General features: G+C 42.1%; 1 protein-coding gene across 1 annotated transcript in view; it reads right to left on the minus strand.

Annotated features, from left to right (window-relative positions):
- Positions 1-1,994: 1,994 nt before the first annotated feature.
- Positions 1,995-21,385, minus strand: part of LOC138963019 (uncharacterized) — a 25,180-nt gene continuing 5,789 nt past the window's right edge. Inside the window, exons 4-18 of the mRNA XM_070334992.1 lie at positions 20,067-20,280; positions 18,492-18,779; positions 17,769-17,928; positions 16,998-17,180; positions 12,508-12,599; positions 11,445-11,671; positions 9,366-9,483; positions 8,781-8,913; positions 7,866-8,088; positions 5,812-5,901; positions 5,134-5,345; positions 4,506-4,706; positions 3,896-4,067; positions 2,677-2,766; positions 1,995-2,225 (exon numbers count right to left, since the gene is read on the minus strand). Coding sequence (XP_070191093.1) covers positions 2,194-2,225; positions 2,677-2,766; positions 3,896-4,067; positions 4,506-4,706; positions 5,134-5,345; positions 5,812-5,901; positions 7,866-8,088; positions 8,781-8,913; positions 9,366-9,483; positions 11,445-11,671; positions 12,508-12,599; positions 16,998-17,180; positions 17,769-17,928; positions 18,492-18,779; positions 20,067-20,280 — 2,435 coding nt within the window. The 3' untranslated portion in view covers positions 1,995-2,193. The remainder of the gene's footprint in view (positions 2,226-2,676; positions 2,767-3,895; positions 4,068-4,505; positions 4,707-5,133; positions 5,346-5,811; positions 5,902-7,865; positions 8,089-8,780; positions 8,914-9,365; positions 9,484-11,444; positions 11,672-12,507; positions 12,600-16,997; positions 17,181-17,768; positions 17,929-18,491; positions 18,780-20,066; positions 20,281-21,385) is intronic.

The following is a 21,385-nucleotide window of genomic DNA, read 5'->3' on the forward strand; positions in this document are numbered from 1 at the left end:
CGGGTGTATTTATGAATGATTGTTTTATGTTCAGATTTTGAACGGAACTATTGATTGTTTCATTGTCAGAATTAATGTCGAAATAAGTTCTTATCAATGAATGTTTTAACGTGCAACACATCGATATAAATATAATGTGCCTATTTCATGTGCGGATTCTAATAGAACAGTACATGAACACAATAAAAGCTCTGTGTTTACACGACAAAACTCTCGTGAACACATAGAATCACGAAAACCTCAAACTAAGCCTTCTCTTCATGACAGGCAATGGAAGTAAAAAGGCTGTACACGAAGATAAGCTCGCTGTGGAAAACCGTGATTTTGCCCTTGTAATAAAAAAGATAAAGGTCAACAAGATTCGAAGGGTTTCGGAACCGGTTTTAGAGTAAATGTCACCCATCTTTTATTATCGTCTAAGCTGATAGCGTTTTAATTTGTCATAATCTTGACATTGACATTGATTTACATATCTCTCTTTAAAGTGCAATACAAATTTCTTTGTTCATTTGCAGGCAGACATTTCAGTCATTAAAAGTGTTCATCCTTTTTGTTATTAGAAGCACCCATCTCTTGTGATGGGTGGGAAACGTTATGTTGTATTTGAAGACAAAGTATTACAAGTCGGTGCAAGCTCAGAGCCGGAGTGAAACAGAGTTTAGAGCACTTGCCTCTTACGCTGGCGGTCGAGGATCGACCCCAACCCGATGCGAATACAAATACCCGAGAGTTCCGAGCGCTCTCCAGTCCACCCAGCTGGAAATAGGTATCCTATCCTACCATATCCAGGGCCGGGGAAGGCGAAGGCAGCAAGGGAGGGGGGATGGGCACCACCTTCATTTAACTGGCCCTATGCAAGTAGAGATCTCTAACATTACGCTCCCGTGGCCCCGGTAGCTCAGGTGGTAGAGCACTGGACTTATGATCGTAAGGTCGCAGGTTCGAATCCGGGCCGGGATGGACACGGGTCAACTTTATGTGCAGACCCAGAGACGGTATCCATCTCCCACCCCCGTGTCACCACAATGGCACGTTAAAGATCTTGGTCATTCTACCATAAGTGCAGATGGCTGATACCACCTAAACACGCATACATCAAAAGCCGTGAGGGCGTAAAAACTCGAATCGTATAAACCAATTCATGTCCAATATAGGCAATTAAGACCTGACGGACAAGAAGCCCCTTAATAAAAAAATTTAACAAATAAAAAAAGTTGAGATCTCTAACATCACGCGCCCGTGGCCCCGGTAGCTCAGTTGGTACAGCACTGGACTTATGATCGTAAGGTCGCTGGTTCGAATCCGGGCCGGGATGGACACGGGTCAACTTTATGTGCAGACCCAGAGACGGTATCCATCTCCCATCCCCGTGTCACACAAGTGGCACATAAAAGACCTCCGTCATTCTGCAATAAGCTAGTGCAGATGGCTGATACCACCTAAACACGCATAAGTATAAAACAATGGAAAGAGTCAGTCATGGAGCACCTTCTCTTGATTCCTATCATTTCGTTAAGAAAACAAATCAGGGAACAGCAAGGAGGTGACCGCATGGCAATTCAAAAAGAAAATAGAAGCGAAAACAAAATCCTACCGCAGTCTATCTACTTGATCCCACAAATACATTACCTGTTTGGAAGTGACACGCCTTTTGCCGCTCCATCTTATATTTGTGCCTTGGTCTAGTAGACATTGAAAGAAAACAGAAGTTTCGCAATTCAAAGACAGAAGCCACGTATTCGTGGAAGCTTTCGCGTGTTCTTGATTCGTCAGAATTTCTGTTATGGTGCATATGTGTGGATGTGCGTTGAGGAGAACTCACATACACACACCGCCGCTCACAAACGCACGCAAGCATGCACGAACACACACACACACACAAACACACACACAAAAACACACACACACTCACACACACACACACAGACACACACACACACACACACACACACACACACACACACACACACTTCTATTCTAACAGGATGCACAAATGTGTTTTTTTCGATTTATTTCCAGTAATATCCTCACGAAACCTGGTCCTTTTAACGCGCAATCATTTCTTTTGCAATTACCACAAAGCAACAGAGTCAGACCAAATACAGCATCTTAACACAACGTAACAAACTCCGCAAAAAACATTCCATACTGTGTGACAGTACCCGCCGAGAAGGTCTTTTGCCGGCAATTGATTTATCCAATGAGAGTAGCCGGGGTGTGTGTTCCTGGAAATGAAAGTAGGCAGTTAAATAAAGTATCAATGGTCAGATTGCAAACAGAAACACATGGAAAAACGTTCATTGTCTCACAGTTTCATCGACATGGGTTACTCTTTAGGCGATTTTGCTGCAAGTTGTTTGTTCTATGGGTAAAACAAAAAGAAGTGACCGAACGTCTTTGATGCTGGCACCTATAAGGATAACGTTTCTTTTCACCTGCTTTTGTTGTTGTCTCTCATGTGTATGCTGTTGTTATTGGGTACATTTCCAGGTTAAATTGTGCTTGCTTGATTGCTTGCTTCCTTGCTTGCTTGCTTATTGTTGACGTGCGTGAGTGTGAGTGTGACCGTGCGTAACCGCGTGCGTGCGTAAGTAAGTGCGTGCATGTATGCATGTGTGTAAAAAATAACGTCATTGTTCCACAGAGAGTGAAGCGTGCAGTCAAACGTTATCTCACCTTGCACAGTGAAGTCGTGACTCAACACGTTGGAGCCTACTGTCCGCTTCTGGTTGGGCTGTTGGCCGCCTACATAGATCTTCATGTGACCTGCACAACAAAAGAGAAAAGTAAGAGTTTGAAACTTCTTTTCTTTCCGTCAGAAAGATAAGATAAGATAAGATAAGAAAACTTTAATGTCCATTTTCATTTGACATAAACATGGAAATATTTCTTTTGGCACAAATCACATTTTTTAATAACACAAACACACGATCAAAAAGCATAATCGAACATAAATACACTATTAAGATCAACTTATTACATGAGCATTAACAACATGTATCAAAATGTGTCAATATACAAGCCACGACAGTACAATGTGATATCATACAAGAAAGCACAGCACAAGTTGGTTGGTTTAACATGTTCCGACAACCTATTTGGCTATTCGGGACCGATTGAATGTTGTTTCCTTTCTCAGTGAAAAGATGATACAAAACAAACAACAGAATTTAATGAAAAATAACACAACTTTTTGTCTGCAAGAGAATGTTGCCTGGGTAAAGACTCAAATGAACTGACAGAAGTTGAATAATCGAAGTATACTCCGCGAGGCTGGCCGCACCAAGCTTTAGCATTAAGTTCTTGGTAATATGACTTCGCGAAGTCTTCACGAAGTCGACTTCTGGCTCAGTTACAGACCGCCTTTAGAACTAGAGTGCTTACACAATCATAAACAAAACGGCGATGCTAATGACTCTGAGAACAATTTTAAAAAAGTCCAGTTTTGAGACCCAGTCTTGGGGTCTACACGAATAGACACGAGACAAATAATAGGTCCATGTTCATGTGCTGTAATATTTTTTTATTGGAAGAAAATATACCGTTAGTTTACCTCTTATTTTTTTGTTGTATTATATGCCATCCTATGTTATCTAAATAAAATCATGTTTAAACTCCGTCGCGATATAACCTTGAATGGTTGAAAACGACGTTAAACACCAAATAAAGAAAGAAAGATGTTTAAACTATATACCGTTACATAAATCTATTAAACAGAAAGAATAAAAATGTGTCACAGAGAGACTTATCCAATAGACTTATCCAATAGACTTATCCAATAGACTTATCCAATAGACTTATCCAATAGACTTATCCAATAGACTTATCCAATAGACTTATCCAATAGACTTATCCAATCAGATGTACGAATCCTCAACCAATGCAGTCTCTTTACCCGATGATATTTTCCACCCGTTGTTGACCCAGAGCGCCATGGTCTTGGCCTCCACAGTAAAGGTGACGGTCTTGCTGCCTCCCTTGGGGATTGTCAGTCGGTCAAACCAGGCCAGCTGGACCTTGGGGGCCGGCACGCCCTGCTCCTCCCAGCTCATGTACACCTGCACCGCCTGCAAGACAGTGGACAACACATGTACATCCACATGTGGTAGGTATTTTCTGGAGCTGATTTTTATACTGAATATGTGTGGGTGTGAAAACAAAGACAAGATCGTATGGTAGCTCATACTTATGTCCTAGGTCCTTTACGATCCGAAGGTGCACTTTTCAGTTTGAATTCAGATAACAGGGCACGTTCGCATTGCCTTGCGTTCTTTACATCGCCCCATCGAGATCTGGTGCCTTCAGGAAATAAAATATGCCTTAACGAACACTCCTGCTGATACACTTTTAGCCACGCATCAACACGGCATGTTATGTCCAGTGATTGAAATAAAAACAATACCTAATGTCCCAGATAGAATTGTGTTTCTTTTCTTCAATTATTCTAACGCTAAAGGTACAGTTTAGTTTTTAAAAAAATTAAAAAAAATTTAAACAAAACTGACCTCATCGGCATCCAAGCTGCCGGTGTTTTGCACGTGCACGGATCCCTTGAGGTCCTTGCCGGCCTGCACAGTGGTCGGGGCGGACAGCTGCGAGTAGTGGAAGCTGGTGTAGGACAGACCGTAACCGAACGGATACAGCTGCTCCTTGTTCAGGTAGCGGTACGTCTTGCCCGCCATCGAGTAGTCGTTGACGTCACCCAGCTGGTAAAAATGAAACAGTTAGAAATCAAAGCTTATGGATTATCAAACTTTGAGTTTCAGGGCTTGGGCACTAAAGGCGATCGACAAAAAGAAGAAGGCGAAGGGCGTGGGGCTGCCGAGTAAAACTGAAACTGAACTGTGTGTAAAAGGATAAAGATGTTAGGAAATGTTAATCTTCCAACCTGTCTCTGGGGAGAAGTCTAGGTCCTTCGCAGATAGCTATCTACGATTCCAAAACCTCAAACATAAATCCTGGTCTTAATGAGCTCCTGAGACGCTCTTAAGTCCTGAGGATGGCCGTTGATTTATTGATTGAGGCAGGCTCCAGCCAAGGTGACAGCAGTACACTCTTCTGATTATAAAATGGCCATGCACTTCAGGAAATGACTTGCAAAATAGAAGTATGTAAAATCACTAGCATACTTACATCTTGTTCAGTCTTGTACCAGGTGAAGGGCAGCCTGCCGGCCGGTACAGCCCCCGCTACGTCATTGAGCAGCGCGTGACGTAACGCAACACCCGTGGCCTGGGCCGGCAGGAAGCACTCCAAGATGGCCGACACTCGGTGGTCAGCGTCCGCGAAAGAGATATCTAGCGCTGACCCCGTGAACAGGACCACGATCACTGGAGTGTTGTGAGCTGCACACAGTACATCAGAGGATGTACCAGTAACCGAAATGAACATTAAGTTGTTGTGGATAGATCTGAGCTCGAGTTAATTCCAATCGCTAACATTACTTCAGAGTACTGATTTTGGGCTAAGTTGACATAGGCGATGTTAGTGCTCAGAAACAAAGAACATGCGGTGAAATGCGGACTGTGTCTTACAATTGACCAAGGATATCCTGTGTTAATTAGCTGTTCGTCTAATTCGCTGACATAAGTCTACAACTGTGAGGTCACTACTAAGAATCAAGGTAAGTGCAGGAAAATTTGGACGGTGTTTTATAAACTGACCAACTAAACGAGGTCAAGGTCATTCTGTGTTAATGAGCTGTTCGTCTAATTCGCTGACGTAAGTCTACAACTGTGAGCTCACTGCCTGGAAACAAGATACGTGCAGTGACATATGGACGGTGTTTTATAAATTAAGTGACCAACTGACCATGGTCAAGCACGTCCTGCAGCAGCTTCTTCTGGTTGCCGGGCAGGTTGTAGTCGTTCTTGTCGTGTCCCTCCCTCTCTCCGGCCTGACCTACAGACGCACAGATTATCACAGACGGGTTAACATCGAACGCAGAAGAAGAAGAATCACAGACGGGTTAACATCGAACGCAGAAGAAGAAGAATCACAGACGGGTTAACATCGAACGCAGAAGAAGAAGAATCACAGACGGGTTAACATCGAACGCAGAAGAAGAAGAATCACAGACGGGTTAACATCGAACGCAGAAGAAGAAGAAGAAGAATCACAGACGGGTTAACATCGAACGCAGAAGAAGAAGAATCACAGACGGGTTAACATCGAACGCAAAAGAAGAAAAATCACAGACGGGTTAACATCGAACGCAGAAGAAGAAGAATCACAGACGGGTTAACATCGAACGCAGAAGAAGAAGAATCACAGACGGGTTAACATCGAACGCAGAAGAAGAAGAATCACAGACGGGTTAAAGGCACACGTGTAAACAGTTCGACTAACTATCTTAGATCTGATCCTGCTTTTACATGGGATTTTCTTCTCCTTCTTCTTCTTTGTACATGGGCTGAAACTCCCACGTACACTCGTGTTTTTGCACGAGTGGATTTTTACGTGTATGACCGTGTTTACCCCACCACTTAGGCAGCCATACGCCGCTTTCGAAGGAATTTTACATGGGATAAGATTGGATATTAACCGCCAAAGTTTCCCCTTTGACTGTTTTGAGTTTTTATCAAAGACATATTATTCATGAGTTTTATTTAGTAAATTCTAAATAACTGATATTTTGAAATTGTTGTCTTTGTTGAGCTCGTGACCATAATAAATGTTTACATGGCAATTTACTATTCAGAAAATAATGAAGGTATTTCTAATTTATAAGTACAAGTATTACGAAGGCAAAGAGTCGCGTTTCAAACTCGTTTTTGCACGAAACGTTGAAAATATCAGGGAACGACGCTTTGTTTCTAGGGAAATACGCTGCGTTGCTAAGGAAATACGCGCGCGTATACACTTACTTCAGCTACAGAGACAAAAAGCAGGTTATTGGATAAGGCCAAAAAAAAAATTGTCTGTTTAGGGTAACCCGACCGACCCTATCGATTTGGCGCCGACCCAAAAACTTTTTTTTGATTTAAAAAAGAAAAAAGAAAAAAAAGAAGTAAAAATGCTAAAAAAAGACATTTGGCGTTTCTTTCTCTCCCTTTCTCTCTGTTTTATTTATACGTTAGTTTTGAAACATGTATTCATCAAATATAAGAAGTGAATGTTCAGCCAACATAGCATTTACACACACACACACACAAAAAAAAAAAAAAAATACCTACCTACCGACCCTACTTTTTTTGGTCATGTTACCCTAAACAGACAATTTTTTTTTGTTGCCTAAGCTGGTGTAATCAATACTTGACAAAATGTAAAAAGGCGGGGAAATGACAAGAAATGTAATAAACAAAGGACTTTCATCCCCTAGAAGAAAAAAAATCAGAAGAGCGTCTAAACCTTGAAGGCTGGGTATCTCAAAAAGGGGGAGGGGAAGGAGGTCTTTCTTTCTTTATTTGGTGTTTAACGTCGTTTTCAACCACGACGGGTTATATCGCGACGTGGAAAGGGGGGAGATGGGATAGGGGAAAGGGGGAGATGGGATAGAGCCACTTGTTAATTGTTTCTTGTTCACAAAAGCACTAATCAAAAAATTGCTCCAGGGGCTTGCAACGTAGTACAATATATGACCTTACTGGGAGAATGCAAGTTTCCAGTACAAAGGACTAAACATTTCTTACATACTGCTTGACTAAAATCTTTACAAACATTGACAATATTCTATACAAGAAACACTTAACAAGGGTAAAAGGAGAAACAGAACCGTTAGTCGCCTCTTATGACATGCTGGGTAGCATCGGGTAAATTCTTTCTCGTCCCAACCAATATGGGACTCCCCCTAACCCGCGGGGGGTAGGGAAGGAGGTGCTAACACTGCACAACAAAATATGCAAGCACAATACAAGTACAAGTACCTGTGCCTAGAGCCACAAAGATGAGGTCGACGTTGGTGAGCTGAGAGATGACCTGCTGACTGGTGTAGTGAGCACACGCCACGTCGTTACACCCGTCTCCGTGATGCACGTGCGATGAGAAGAAGCTGACAGCGTCCATCATGTTGCTCTTGTACGACTTGTGTGTTCTGGCAGCATAGTCGCCGTACAGGTTGTCTGTTTCGTCGCTGAACGGCCCCACCAGCTATGCAAGAAGCACACGCAGATATAACCGTTACTTGTGATTGTGCGAAAGAACTGAGTCATTGCTTTGAATGATTATCATTCAGATGCGGATACCTTTAAAGCCGAACATCCGTCTCCAGGGCACACATCCTTATCATAGTAGAAGGCCACAGAGCTAGATTTAGAGTTGTCAGCGACACCGGATGTAGTCCCGACACGAAAAACAGTGAGCTCTACATCATGACTAAAACCGACAGTGCTAAGTGTTATGAAGGTCTGGCGCTAAATCGTTTCGTTTTTTTAAATCTTGTACAATGCAATGCAATATAAACAAAAGAACATACGATACACTAAAATACAATACAATACAATACAATACCAATGCAATGTAATGCAATACAATGCAATGCAATACAATACAATACAATACAATACAATACAATACAATACAATACAATACAATACATTACACTACAATACAATACAATACAATACAATACAATACCAATGCAATGTAATGCAATACAATGCAATGCAATACAATACAATACAATACAATACAATACAATACAATACAATACAATACAATACAATACAATACAAAACAAAACAATACGAAATAATACATCACAGTTCTAATACTTCATAATAAAGCGAACATTTGTGGTTGGTGTCTATGCTTTGATGGTGTTCTCATCTAAGCATACTCACAGCCACGTTGTTGTAGTGTTTGCTTTTCAGTGGCAGAATGCCGTTGTTTTTGAGCAGGACGAAGGATTTCATGGCTGTCTCCACGGCCAGTTTCTGGTGGGAGGGGCTCTCTACGACTGACAGGTCCAGCTGCCTGCAACACACAGACACACACAGACACACAGACACAACACAAACACACATACACACACACACACACACACACACACACACACACACACACACACACACACACACACACACACACACTTTTCTAGTATTTACGGGCAAAATTATAGAATGCAAAAGTTATACTACTAATATCAGTCTACACGAAGAAATATTTAGGATAAGACTCTTCATTACAAGATGCGATAAAAAGGTTTTTAAGATTCCGTTTTGGTTCCTTTTGAGCAGCAGCAAAGAAATCGGTTAATTTCTTAATCGTTCCTTCGTTGTCTCTTTTGTTTCCCTTGATACTCGTTTTCATTCCCCTTATCTACGCAAATGCATAATATCCCTGACAGTTCTTTAAAGTCATGAATGAGTTCCAGAAGACAGCTGGTGTTTATACATTTTTACATGACAGACTCATTCTGTGCTTACATGTACGGGTTCATGTGAGGCGGGTCAAACTCGCCCAGTCTCATCCTGGTGTAGAACAAAGGCTTGACTCTCTCACGGACCAGCTTCTCCGTCAGTTTGCCCTGGTGGATGGCTTCCACTGAAACAACGAAGCACATAGTGATTGGCATGTACCTCACAAAGACAAGTACAGTACAGTAATTAATTTTTTTTAAATGAAGACCTCCGATGTAAGATGTAAGAATCCGTCTGTATTCAAACCCTGTTTCCGCAGATTTTCTGTTCATAACTTCTGTAAATTTACCTTCATGAAACAATGGTCAATACGTGGGCATATGTAAGTAAGTAAGTAAGTAAGTAAGTATAGGATCCTCATATAAACCAGTTGTCATTTTGTTCTATATTTGCATTTTCATGAATGTCTCAACGCCAATGAATTAAAACCGGTTTGCTCTACTAGGGCCCAACGGTGAATTGAACAGAAAGTAGCCACCATGGAAAAAATTGAAACTTCATGAAACAAGCTAGTTATCAGCATTAAACAACAAGTCGCGTAAGGCGAAAATACAATATTTAGTCAAGTAGCTGTCGAACTCACAGAATGAAACGCAATGCCATTTTACTCGTAGCATCGTCAGGCCACCGCTCATGGCAAAGGCAGTGAAATTGACAAGAAGAGCGGGGTAGTAGTTGCGCTAAGAAGGATAGCACGCTTTTCTGTACCTCTCTTTGTTTTAACTTTCTGAGCGTGTTTTTAATCCAAACATATCATATCTATATGTTTTTGGAATCAGGAACCGACAAGGAATAAGATGAAAGTGTTTTTAAATTGATTTGGACAATTTAATTTTGATAATAATTTTTATATATTTAATTTTCAGAGCTTGTTTTTAATCCGAATATAACATATTTATATGTTTTTGGAATCAGCAAATGATGGAGAATAAGATAAACGTAAATTTGGATCGTTTTATAAATTTTTATTTTTTTTTACAATTTTCAGATTTTTAATGACCAAAGTCATTAATTAATTTTTAAGCCACCACGCTGAAATGCAATACCGAACCCCGGGCTTCGTCGAAGATTACTTGACCAAAATTTGAACCAATTTGGTTGAAAAATGAGGGCGTGACAGTGCCGCCTCAACTTTCACGAAAAGCCGGATATGACGTCATCAAAGACATTTATCAAAACAATGAAAAAAACGTTCGGGGATTTCATACCCAGGAACTCTCATGTCAAATTTCATAAAGATCGGTCCAGTAGTTTAGTCTGAATCGCTCTACACACACACACACACACACGCACGCACACACATACGCACATACACCACGACCCTCGTTTCGATTCCCCCTCGATGTTAAAATATTTAGTCAAAACTTGACTAAATATAAAAAGTGGTCCATGTTAGGGACCCTTTCCCTACAAATAACCACATCATTAAAAGCCTTAATTGTGATTTGTATTTCAAACATGAAAGCATAAGAAAGCCAAACTATAGACATGAGCTAAGGGTTGCCCAGATTACCCGACAGGTTAACGGTGAGTCCAGCGTAACGAATAAGTCTCATGTACTCAAAATCTATTTATTGCTGTGTATTCCAACCTGAAAGCAATGTGGGAGGGGGGAAACAAATGACCGACCGGCACGGTTGGCCTAGTGGTAAGGCGTCCGCCCCGTGATCGGGAGGTCGTGGGTTCGAACCCCGGCCGGGTCATACCTAAGACTTTAAAATTGGCAATCTAGTGGCTGCTCCGCCTGGCGTCTGGCATTATGGGGTTAGTGCTAGGACTGGTTGGTCCGGTGTCAGAATAATGTGACTGGGTGAGACATGAAGCCTGTGCTGCGACTTCGGTCTTGTGTGTGGCGCACGTTATATGTCAAAGCAGCACCGCCCTGATATGGCCCTTCGTGGTCGGCTGGGCGTTAAGCAAACAAGCAAACGAACAAACAAACAAATGACCCATAGAAATGAAGTAAGGGTTGTCCCGATTGCCCGAAAATTCAACGCTGAGTTCAGCGTAATGTTTAAAACTCATGTACTCAATCCTTATTTTTGCTGTCCATCACAAAGCTGCAATAATTCGTAAAATACTGACCCATAGACATGAAGTAGGGGTTGTCCAGGTTGCCCGAAGTCTCAATGTTGAGTCCAGCGTTGACGCAGGCAGCTACAGTGTCCACAGCATTCTTCGTGAAGTGAAAGCTGTGGACCATTGACTCGATCGCGCCCGCGTCCGCCAGAACGTACCCCGTGAAGTTCCACTCGTTACGAAGCAGGTCTGTCAACAACCATTTGTTGGCTGCTACTGGTACGCCGTTGATGCTGAGAAATATGCGTATGACTTGAAGAAATAGGTACGAAACAGAGAAAAACATCTGCAAATCACAGATATTTACACCAATAGACGATTTTCGGAAATAGCTCCGTCAGGTTTCTATGGATTGTGAAAGAGTGAATACCCTTGCCTTTTCTCTGACAAATAACATCACACGTGCTCCTCTCCACGTGTTAACGACGAACCCTTCACTAAGGATTGGCTCCTGGGCCCTTATGTATTTGTCCGAGTAAAAAGCAAGGGCATTCACTCTTTCAGAACCCATACAAACCTCACAGAGTTATTTTCTAACGCCTTTGGCGTAAACTCCTGCGCTGGCAGTGTAAAGTCTCAAAGTTACAAACGAACTATGACATCTCCGTAGAATACGCAGGGATGGTTTTTTAGTTGTAATCGAAACCCTTGTAAGGTTGCTATGACGGCGACCATGTTCTCAGCCTGACGGCAGGGTTCGATATTATGACGAGACAAGCTTTACACTGGTGAGTCGAAGGCAAGCCGTATAAGACTTGATCGAGCCAAAACTGGCAGACCAAATCGACACACTTGAAACACAATAGTGATTATTTGCTAATGCTGACCTGGAATTTAAATCACTTAGCCTACCCTCCCCCGTCCTTGTCCCCACCCTTCAAAACCCCTTTTTCTCTCTTTCCTGGTAAGGCCACCCATGCCGGACTGGTCGAAGGGAGGAGATCTGACAAAGCGCAAGCCACTGGTCCTCCAGGTTGGGGGTTGGGTACTCGGCTAACAACACAGTCCCTTAAAAAAGGTTTGTTACGGAAACAGCAACAAAGAAAACCAACACTGTAAAAGTACATACGCGTTGTAGCTGGACATGAAACTGTAAGTCCCTGACTCCACACACTGTCTGTAGCCCGGAAGATACGTCATGCGCATGTCTTCCATGCTGGCCTGTAGTTGGAAAATATATGTCACAGGAAAATACACAAGATGTGTACACTTCGTGTATATATGAAGATTATCGAACTTTGCAAAATACTCTATTTTTGACTGGTAGATGAAAGATGGTGGTGGATGCAACTAGGGGTAGAACATCCCTTTTCCATACATTTCATTTAGTGTTCTTCTTCTTCTTCTTCTTCTTCTTCTTCTTCTTCAGCGTTCCAGAAATTTCGTGACGTGTGAGCTCGTTTGCCCATTTGGGTTCCCCACACTATACTCTGAGAGCATAGTCAGCTTCACTCCGCTTTCGATGAGTAGGCATGCTGGGTATTTTCGTGTTTCCATAACCCACCGAACTCCGACATGGATTACAGGATCTTTTCCGTGCGCACTTGGTCTTGTGCTTGCGTGTACACACAAAGGGGGTTAAGTCACTAGCAGGTCTGCACATAAGTTGACCAGGGAGATCGGAAAAAATCTCCACTCTTAACCCACCAGGCGGCAGCGACGGGATTCGAACTCACGACCTCCCGATTAGGAGGCCGACGTCTTACCACCACGCCACAGCGCTCGTCATTTAGTGTTCGTTACAACACACTAACGGGCCCTGTCTCTGCTTAATCATGTACATGACTTTGCATTTGTTTGTTTTTATATTTAGTCAAGTTTTGACTAAATATTTTAACATCGAGGGGGAATCGAAACGAGGGTCGTGGTGTATGTGCGTGTGTGTGTGTGTGTGTGTGTGTGTGTGTGTGTGTCTGTGTGTGTGTGTGTGTAGAGCGATTCAGACTAAACTACTGGACCGATCTTTATGAAATTTGACATGAGAGTTCCTGGGTATGAAATCCCCGAACGTTTTTTCATTTTTTTGATAAATGTCTTTGATGACGTCATATCCGGCTTTTCGTGAAAATTGAGGCGGCACTGTCACGCCCTCATTTTTCAACCAAATTGGTTCAAATTTTGGTCAAGTAATCTTCGACGAAGCCCGGGGTTCGGTATTGCATTTCAGCTTGGTGGCTTAAAAATTAATTAATGACTTTGGTCATTAAAAATCGGAAAATTGTAAAAAAAAAATAAAAATTTATAAAACGATCCAAATTTACGTTTTTCTTATTCTCCATCATTTGCTGATTCCAAAAACATATAAATATGTTATATTCGGATTAAAAACAAGCTCTGAAAATTAAATATATAAAAATTATTATCAAAATTAAATTGTCCAAATCAATTTAAAAACACTTTCATCTTATTCCTTGTCGGTTCCTGATTCCAAAAACATATAGATATGATATGTTTGGATTAAAAACACGCTCAGAAAGTTAAAACAAAGAGAGGTACAGAAAAGCGTGCTATTCTTCTTAGCGCAACTACTACCCCGCTCTTCTTGTCAATTTCACTGCCTTTGCCATGAGCGGTGGCCTGACGATGCTACGAGTAAAATGGCATTGCGTTCAGTTTCATTCTGTGAGTTCGACAGCTACTTGACTAAATATTGCATTTTCGCCTTACGCGACTTGTTTATTTTTACGATTATTTTTGTAAGGCGCTTAGAACTAACTATGTTAGGACTTGCACCATGTAAATACCCTATCATTATTCTTATTTCAACGTTCAAATGTCGTTGCATTACGCGCACAGTGGTGGAGAAGAAGTTCTGAAGAACTTCTTTAAATTGTGTCAAGTAATAATATATCGACAGTAATAAAAACTTTCTGATGTGAACATCTAATTTGTGGGAAAACAATTCTCTCTGGCGTATTTTCAGAATAAACAAGTCGCGTAAGGCGAAAATACAATATTTAGTCAAGTAGCTGTCGAACTCACAGAATGAAACTGAACGCAGCAAGACCGTATACTCGTAGCATCGTCACTCCACCGCCCGAGGCAAAGGCAGTGCCCGTGGAATTGACAAGAAGAGCGGGGTATTCGTTGCGCTGAGAAGGATAGCACGCTTTTCTGTACCTCTCTTCGTTTTAACTTTCTGAGCGTGTTTTTAATCCAAACATATCATATCTATATATTTTTGGAATCAGGAACCGACAAGGAATAAGATGAAAGTGTTTTTAAATTGATTTCGAAAAAAAATTTTGATAATAATTTTTATATATTTAATTTTCAGAGCTTGTTTTTAATCCGAATATAACATATTTATATGTTTTTGAAATCAGCAAATGATGGAGAATAAGATAAACGTAAATTTGGATCGTTTTATAAATTTTTATTTTTTTTTACAATTTTCAGATTTTTAATGACCAAAGTCATTAATTAATTTTTAAGCCACCACGCTGAAATGCAATACCGAACCCCGGGCTTCGTCGAAGATTACTTGACCAAAATTTCAACCAATTTGGTTGAAAAATGAGGGCGTGACAGTGCCGCCTCAACTTTCACGAAAAGCCGGATATGACGTCATCAAAGACATTTATCAAAACAATGAAAAAAACGTTCGGGGATTTCATACCCAGGAACTCTCATGTCAAATTTCATAAAGATCGGTCCAGTAGTTTAGTCTGAATCGCTCTACACACACACACACACACACACACACACACACACACACACACACACACACACACACGCACGCACATACACCACGACCCTCGTTTCGATTCCCCCTCGATGTTAAAATATTTAGTCAAAACTTGACTAAATATAAAAACAAGTCGCGTAAGGCGAAAATACAATATTTAGTCAAGTAGCTGTCGAACTCACAGAATGAAACTGAACGCAATGCCATTTTTCAGCAAGACCGTATACTCGTAGCATCGTCAGTCCACCGCTCATGGCAAAGGCAGTGAAATTGACAAGAAGAGCGGGGTAGTAGTTGCGCTAAGAAGGATAGCACGCTTTTCTGTACCTCTCTTTGTTTTAACTTTCTGAGCGTGTTTTTAATCCAAACATATCATATCTATATGTTTTTGGAATCAGGAACCGACAAGGAATAAGATGAAAGTGTTTTTAAATTGATTTGGACAATTTGATTTTGATAATAATTTTTATATATTTAATTTTCAGAGCTTGTTTTTAATCCGAATATAACATATTTATATGTTTTTGGAATCAGCAAATGATGGAAAATAAGATGAACGTAAATTTGGATCGTTTTATAAATTTTTATTTTTTTTTACAATTTTCTGATTTTTAATGACCAAAGTCATTAATTAATTTTTAAGCCACCAAGCTGAAATGCAATACCGAAGTCCGGGCTTCGTCGAAGATTACTTGACCAAAATTTCAACCAATTTGGTTGAAAAATGAGGGCGTGACAGTGCCGCCTCAACTTTCACGAAAAGCCGGATATGACGTCATCAAAGACATTTATCAAAACAATGAAAAAAACGTTCGGGGATTTCATACCCAGGAACTCTCATGTCAAATTTCATAAAGATCGGTCCAGTAGTTTAGTCTGAATCGCTCTACACACACACACACACACACACACACAGACACACAGACACACGCACATACACCACGACCCTCGTTTCGATTCCCCCTCGATGTTAAAATATTTAGTCAAAACTTGACTAAATATAAAAACAAGAAAGGTAGGTTGTTGGAACGTTTGGTATTGACAAAACATGTTACATTCACAGATATGTCGACTTCCTGACGAGTGGGCGTAAACTGATTCTATCAAGATAAGTTGTGTGTGAATATTTGTTTGTCTGTTCACTTAAAAGACCGTTGGGTCGAAATATCTGTGAATGTATTTTTTGTTTGTTTGTTTGCTTAACGCCCAGCGGACCACGAAGGGCCATATCAGGGCTGCTTTGACATATAACGTGCCCCACACACAAGACAGAAGTCGCCGCACAGGCTTCATGTATCACCCAGTCACATTATTCTGACACCGGACCAACCAGTCCTAGCACTAACCCCATAATGCCAGACGCCAGACGGAGCAGCCACTAGATTGCCAATTTTAAAGTCTTAGGTATGACCCGGCCGGGGTTCGAACTTACGACCTCCCAATCACGGGGCGGACGCCTTACCACTAGGCCAACCGTTGACAGCACATGCAAGAGCAGTTTCTATTTAGATGTAAATAAGTAACCACACTTAGTATAAGCTTAGCTTGTTATGTGGTCCCCAGTGACTGTATCGTAGTATATGCCGCCACCTTATATTATACGATTAAAATCTTATTTTAACTAACATATTGACCATCTTGAACAAAATAAAAGAAAAGGAACCTGAACATCAATACGACTTGTATTTAATCATATGTACACAATCTAGAGACATATTAATTATCTTGAACGAAATTAAAGACAGATGAACATAAACATCAATAAGAAGTATGTATATATACACAAACTGGAGACATATTAACCATATTGAAGGAAATTAAAGCAAAGGAACCTGAACATCAATACGGCGTATCCATGTACACAATCTGACCTTAGAGTTAAAGGAGTGTCTGTCGTGGCCGTTGTGACCATGGGCATTCTCCGGCCCGCTGTGCACAGCGAAGTGTTTGCAGCCCGCAGTGGCACGTGCATAACGGGGATGGTTTCCCTGAAGTCCCTTGATGAACTTGTCGGCGTAAATTCTTGTCATATAGGGACACTCACCGTGCGTTTCCTGTTGAAGTCAGAATGGGGGGAAAAGATGATACTGAAAATGGTTTGGTTTGAGTCAGAAGTCTACATGTAGGGGCAAGGGCTGTGCGTCCCCTGTTAGGGTCAGCATGTATCGAAATCATGAAAAGGTGATACTGGAAACAGGTTAGTTGTGGTGAGAACTCGTCATGAAAGGGACGCTCAGCGTGCATTTCCTGTTGGAGTTAGACTGGCTGGATACTTATGAAGACAGGACAGTGAAACAGGGCTAACTTTGGTCGGAACTTGTAGCATGCCATGTGGAGAAGGTTGTGACAGTGCAGTCAGTATAATCGGAACATCTCTTCAACCGATATGGCTAAGCGGATCCAAAACCTCTGAGGTGAGGTCGGGTGAAATTCAGAATATTGTCAGTCAAACAGTTTATTTACCAAATGCAAAGCACAGGATTTTGTTATGGTGTATGCATACAACTTCACACTCCTTCCACACGCATATATATCATAATAAATATGTACAGATAAAGTGTTCAATTTCACTGGGCCTATTTATGTTGTCAACCAGAACCGTCGGCAGACCTTCTCGTTCGAACACTGCAACATTGACTGACCTGGTTCCTGCCCCAGAAGGGGTGTTTGAGGATGTCGAGGTCCGGAGAGAAGCAGGACAGACCGGTGTGAGTGCCGAGTATTCCTTGCTTCTGAAACACGGTGTGCTTGGCGCGCACCTCTATCGCTGTGGCCTCGGCTACTCGGAAACGAAGGTCGGGACTGAAAAACACAGAGACATTTATTTGGACAAAGTTATAGCAAATATTGAATTCCGCAACTACTTTGAAATGAGAGAAATAAGGAGAGAAAAGAAGTCAGTGGCCGTTCGTGTTGATTTCCTGTGTTAACATGGTTGGTTCTAAGCCCAAGTGTTCTGCATTCGCGATGTCCCTCGACCCCACACCCGACCCCACACCCGACCCCTACCCGCAGATCACATGTGGAGACACGCCGCTCGCTGGTGATTGTGAGGTGGGTTTGTTTGCCCAAGTATCTCCAAGGTTGACCAACTCTTCGACGACCCATAAACCTTGAGAGTTATTTCCGAACATTGTCAATTGGCTGCGAGACAACTTAAGCGTTTCCTAGACTGTGCAAAGCCCCACGGCTTTACAAAATGCACAACAGGTACTTTACACTTACTCCAAAGTAGCTAAACATATTTATGCCAATTGCTTAAGGGGAGACAGTAGCATTTCAAGCCTATGCCCTGCCGCTCCAGTTGTCCCACTACTCTAACTCCTACCTCCCTCATTACAAAACACGACAATGTATTCACTCACTCGAAAGCTGCCGCTATGCCAATGGCCTGGGGGAAGGCTGTAGCGTTCCCTGGAGCAGACACGTCACCACGGTTGCAGCCTGTCCAGAACTGGTAGTCCTGGATCCCCAGGCGGTTGATGTGGGGGGCTGGTCGTCCGGCACCGCCTCTGGACATCTGCTCCTGAATCTCCTCTAGTGTCAGTCTGGACACCAGGTCATCCACCCGTTTGTCCCAGGATAGTCTGGTGTCACGGAACGGGTAGTTCTGGTGTGACGGGCTGGTAGTGTGTCCCCCAGTTACTGGTCCTCTGTCCACCAAAAAATACATAAACTATTTAGGTGTCAGTTGTTTTTGTGTGTTTTTTCTCCAGGTTGTTCTTTCGACTTTAGGTCGACACGGCTTTGAAGAAGAATTACAAAAAGATGTGACTGAAGGGGCTGAATATCTCCTCAAGAGTAAGTCAATGCATGGACACTAGGGCATACACCCGTTTGTGTTGCGGGACGGGTAGTTGTGGTGAGACAACGACACCAGCCTCCCCCCCCTCCCCCCACTTCGCCTTCACCCCCGACACCTCCTCCCACCCCAATGCCGAGCCGGTACATGAGTTCTGAGTTCTGCACCTAATATGTGAGTGGCAGAGGTGATACTAAAATTTAAATTATTATTAGAGTTTGATGTTGGTTTTCTGGCTTTTCAGCAGCACGCCCATTTAAAACATTCACCACTCACACATCTTAGCAAACGGAAGAATAAGCCGACTGAGTGTGTGTGTGTGTGTGTGTGTGTGTGTGTGTGTGTGTGTGAGTGTGTGTGTGTGTGTGTGTGTATGTGTGTGTGTGTGTGTACGTGTGTGTGTATGTGGTGTGTGAGTGTGTGTGTGTGTGTGTGTGTATGCGGGGATATAGCTCAGTTGGTAGCGCGCTGGATTTGTATTCAGTTGGCCGCTGTCAGCGTGAGTTCGATCCCAGGTTCGGCGGAAATTTATTTCACAGAGTCAACTTTGTGTGCAGACTCTCTTCGGTGTCCGAACCTCCCCCCGTGTACACTACATTGGGTGTGCACGTTAAAGATCCCACGATTGACAAAAGGGTCTTTCCTGGCAAAATTGCTTAGGCACAGTTAATAATTGTCTACCTATACCCGTGTGAGTTGGAATAATAGGCCGTGAAAGGTAAGTATGCGCCGAAATGGCTGCAATCTACTGGCCGTATAAAATTTCATCTCACACGGCATCACTGCAGAGCGCCTAGAACTGTACCCACGGAATATGCGCGATATAAGACTCATTGATTGATTGATTGTGTATGTGTATGTGTGTGTGTGTGTGTGTGTGTGAGTGAGTGTGTGTGTATGCGTGTGTGTGTGCGTGTGTATGTGTGTGTGTGTGTATGCGTGCGCGTGTGTGTATGTGTGTGTATGTGTGTGCGTGCGTGCGTGCGTGCGTGCGTGCGTGCGTGCGTGCGTACGTTTGTGTATGTGTGTGTGTGTGTGTGTGTGTGTGTCGTACGTGCGTGCGTTTGTGTATGTGTGTGTGTGTGTGTGTGTGTGTGTGTGAGTGCGTGTGTGTGAGAAAAAAACATTCATAACTCACACAACTTCGCAGACGGCGGCAAGGTGGTCACCACAGATCTCGTCGTGCCAATGACCGCTCAACGTCTGGACATTGATGGCGATGCAGTCCTCGTTGTTGTGGTTGTTGGGTTCCCCGGGGGCCCAGTTGAAGTAATGCAGGACGTTCGAGCTGGATGCGAACACAAAGTGGCCTTCGCTAGCTGTGTCGCTCGCTCCGGTCCACACATTGGTTCCTGGGAGAAACAGATGATTTTATTTCACTTGTGTAGTCAGCAAGGCGGTTGCAGATACCATTTGTTAAATTACGGGGTCTCCTTTTTTGGTTGTTGGTGTCTCTCCTCCTACCTCCTCCCCCTCCCACACACCTCTGTGTCTGTATTAGTCGTTCTGTCTGTATGTCTGTCTGTCTGTCTGTCTGTCTGTTTCTCACAATCACACACACAAACAGGCTCACACACACATTATTACTCTCTCTCTCTCTTTCTCTCTTTCTCTCTCTCTCTCTCTCTCTCTCTCTCTCTCTCTCTCTCTCTCTCTCTCTCTCTCTCTCTCTCTCTCTCTCTCTCTCTCTCTCTCTCTCTCTCTCTCTCTCTCTCTCTCTCTTGGAAAAACATATATATATATAAACATGCCCTAGCACATTTTGATAAAAACAATTTATTCCATCCAAAACAATCTGGTTTTCGCAAAAAGCACTCATGTCATACAGCTCTTATAAATCTAATTGATCAATGGCTAACCAACATAAATTCCAACAAATTTTCTGCAGCACTGTTTGTGGATTTTGCAAAGGCGTTCGATGTTATTGATCATTCTCTTCTCATCAGGAAATTGTCAATATATGGCATGCAATGCAACACCATTAATATTCTTAAATCTTTTCTTTTGAATAGAAAACAAATTACATTTACTAATGCATCATATTCAAATGAAAGTACTTTGAAATATGGGGTCCCACAGGGATCTGTTTTAGGCCCATTATTGTTCTCCATTTATGTCAATGATTTACCACTTTGCATACGTAATAACTGTGAATTGTTTGCAGATGACACTACTATTTATTCTAGTCACCATTCCATAAATTATTTGTCAAAAACTCTCCAAGAAAGCATTGATGCACTCCTGAATTGGTCAGAGTTAAACCATATGTCTCTTAACCATACAAAAACAAAATTTATGTTAATAACCACAAGACAAACCAAAAATACTGAATTTTTGTCAAAAAAAATAAAAAAAATAACCACAAGACAGAAACGACAAAACCTATTATCGAGCATTCCACCTCTTTATATCAAAAATCAATTATTGGAAGAAGTGTCTCACCATAAAGTCCTTGGT

This window comes from Littorina saxatilis, linkage group LG3 (genome assembly GCF_037325665.1).
Source record: "Littorina saxatilis isolate snail1 linkage group LG3, US_GU_Lsax_2.0, whole genome shotgun sequence".
In the NCBI taxonomy this organism is placed as follows: Eukaryota; Metazoa; Mollusca; class Gastropoda; order Littorinimorpha; family Littorinidae; genus Littorina; species Littorina saxatilis.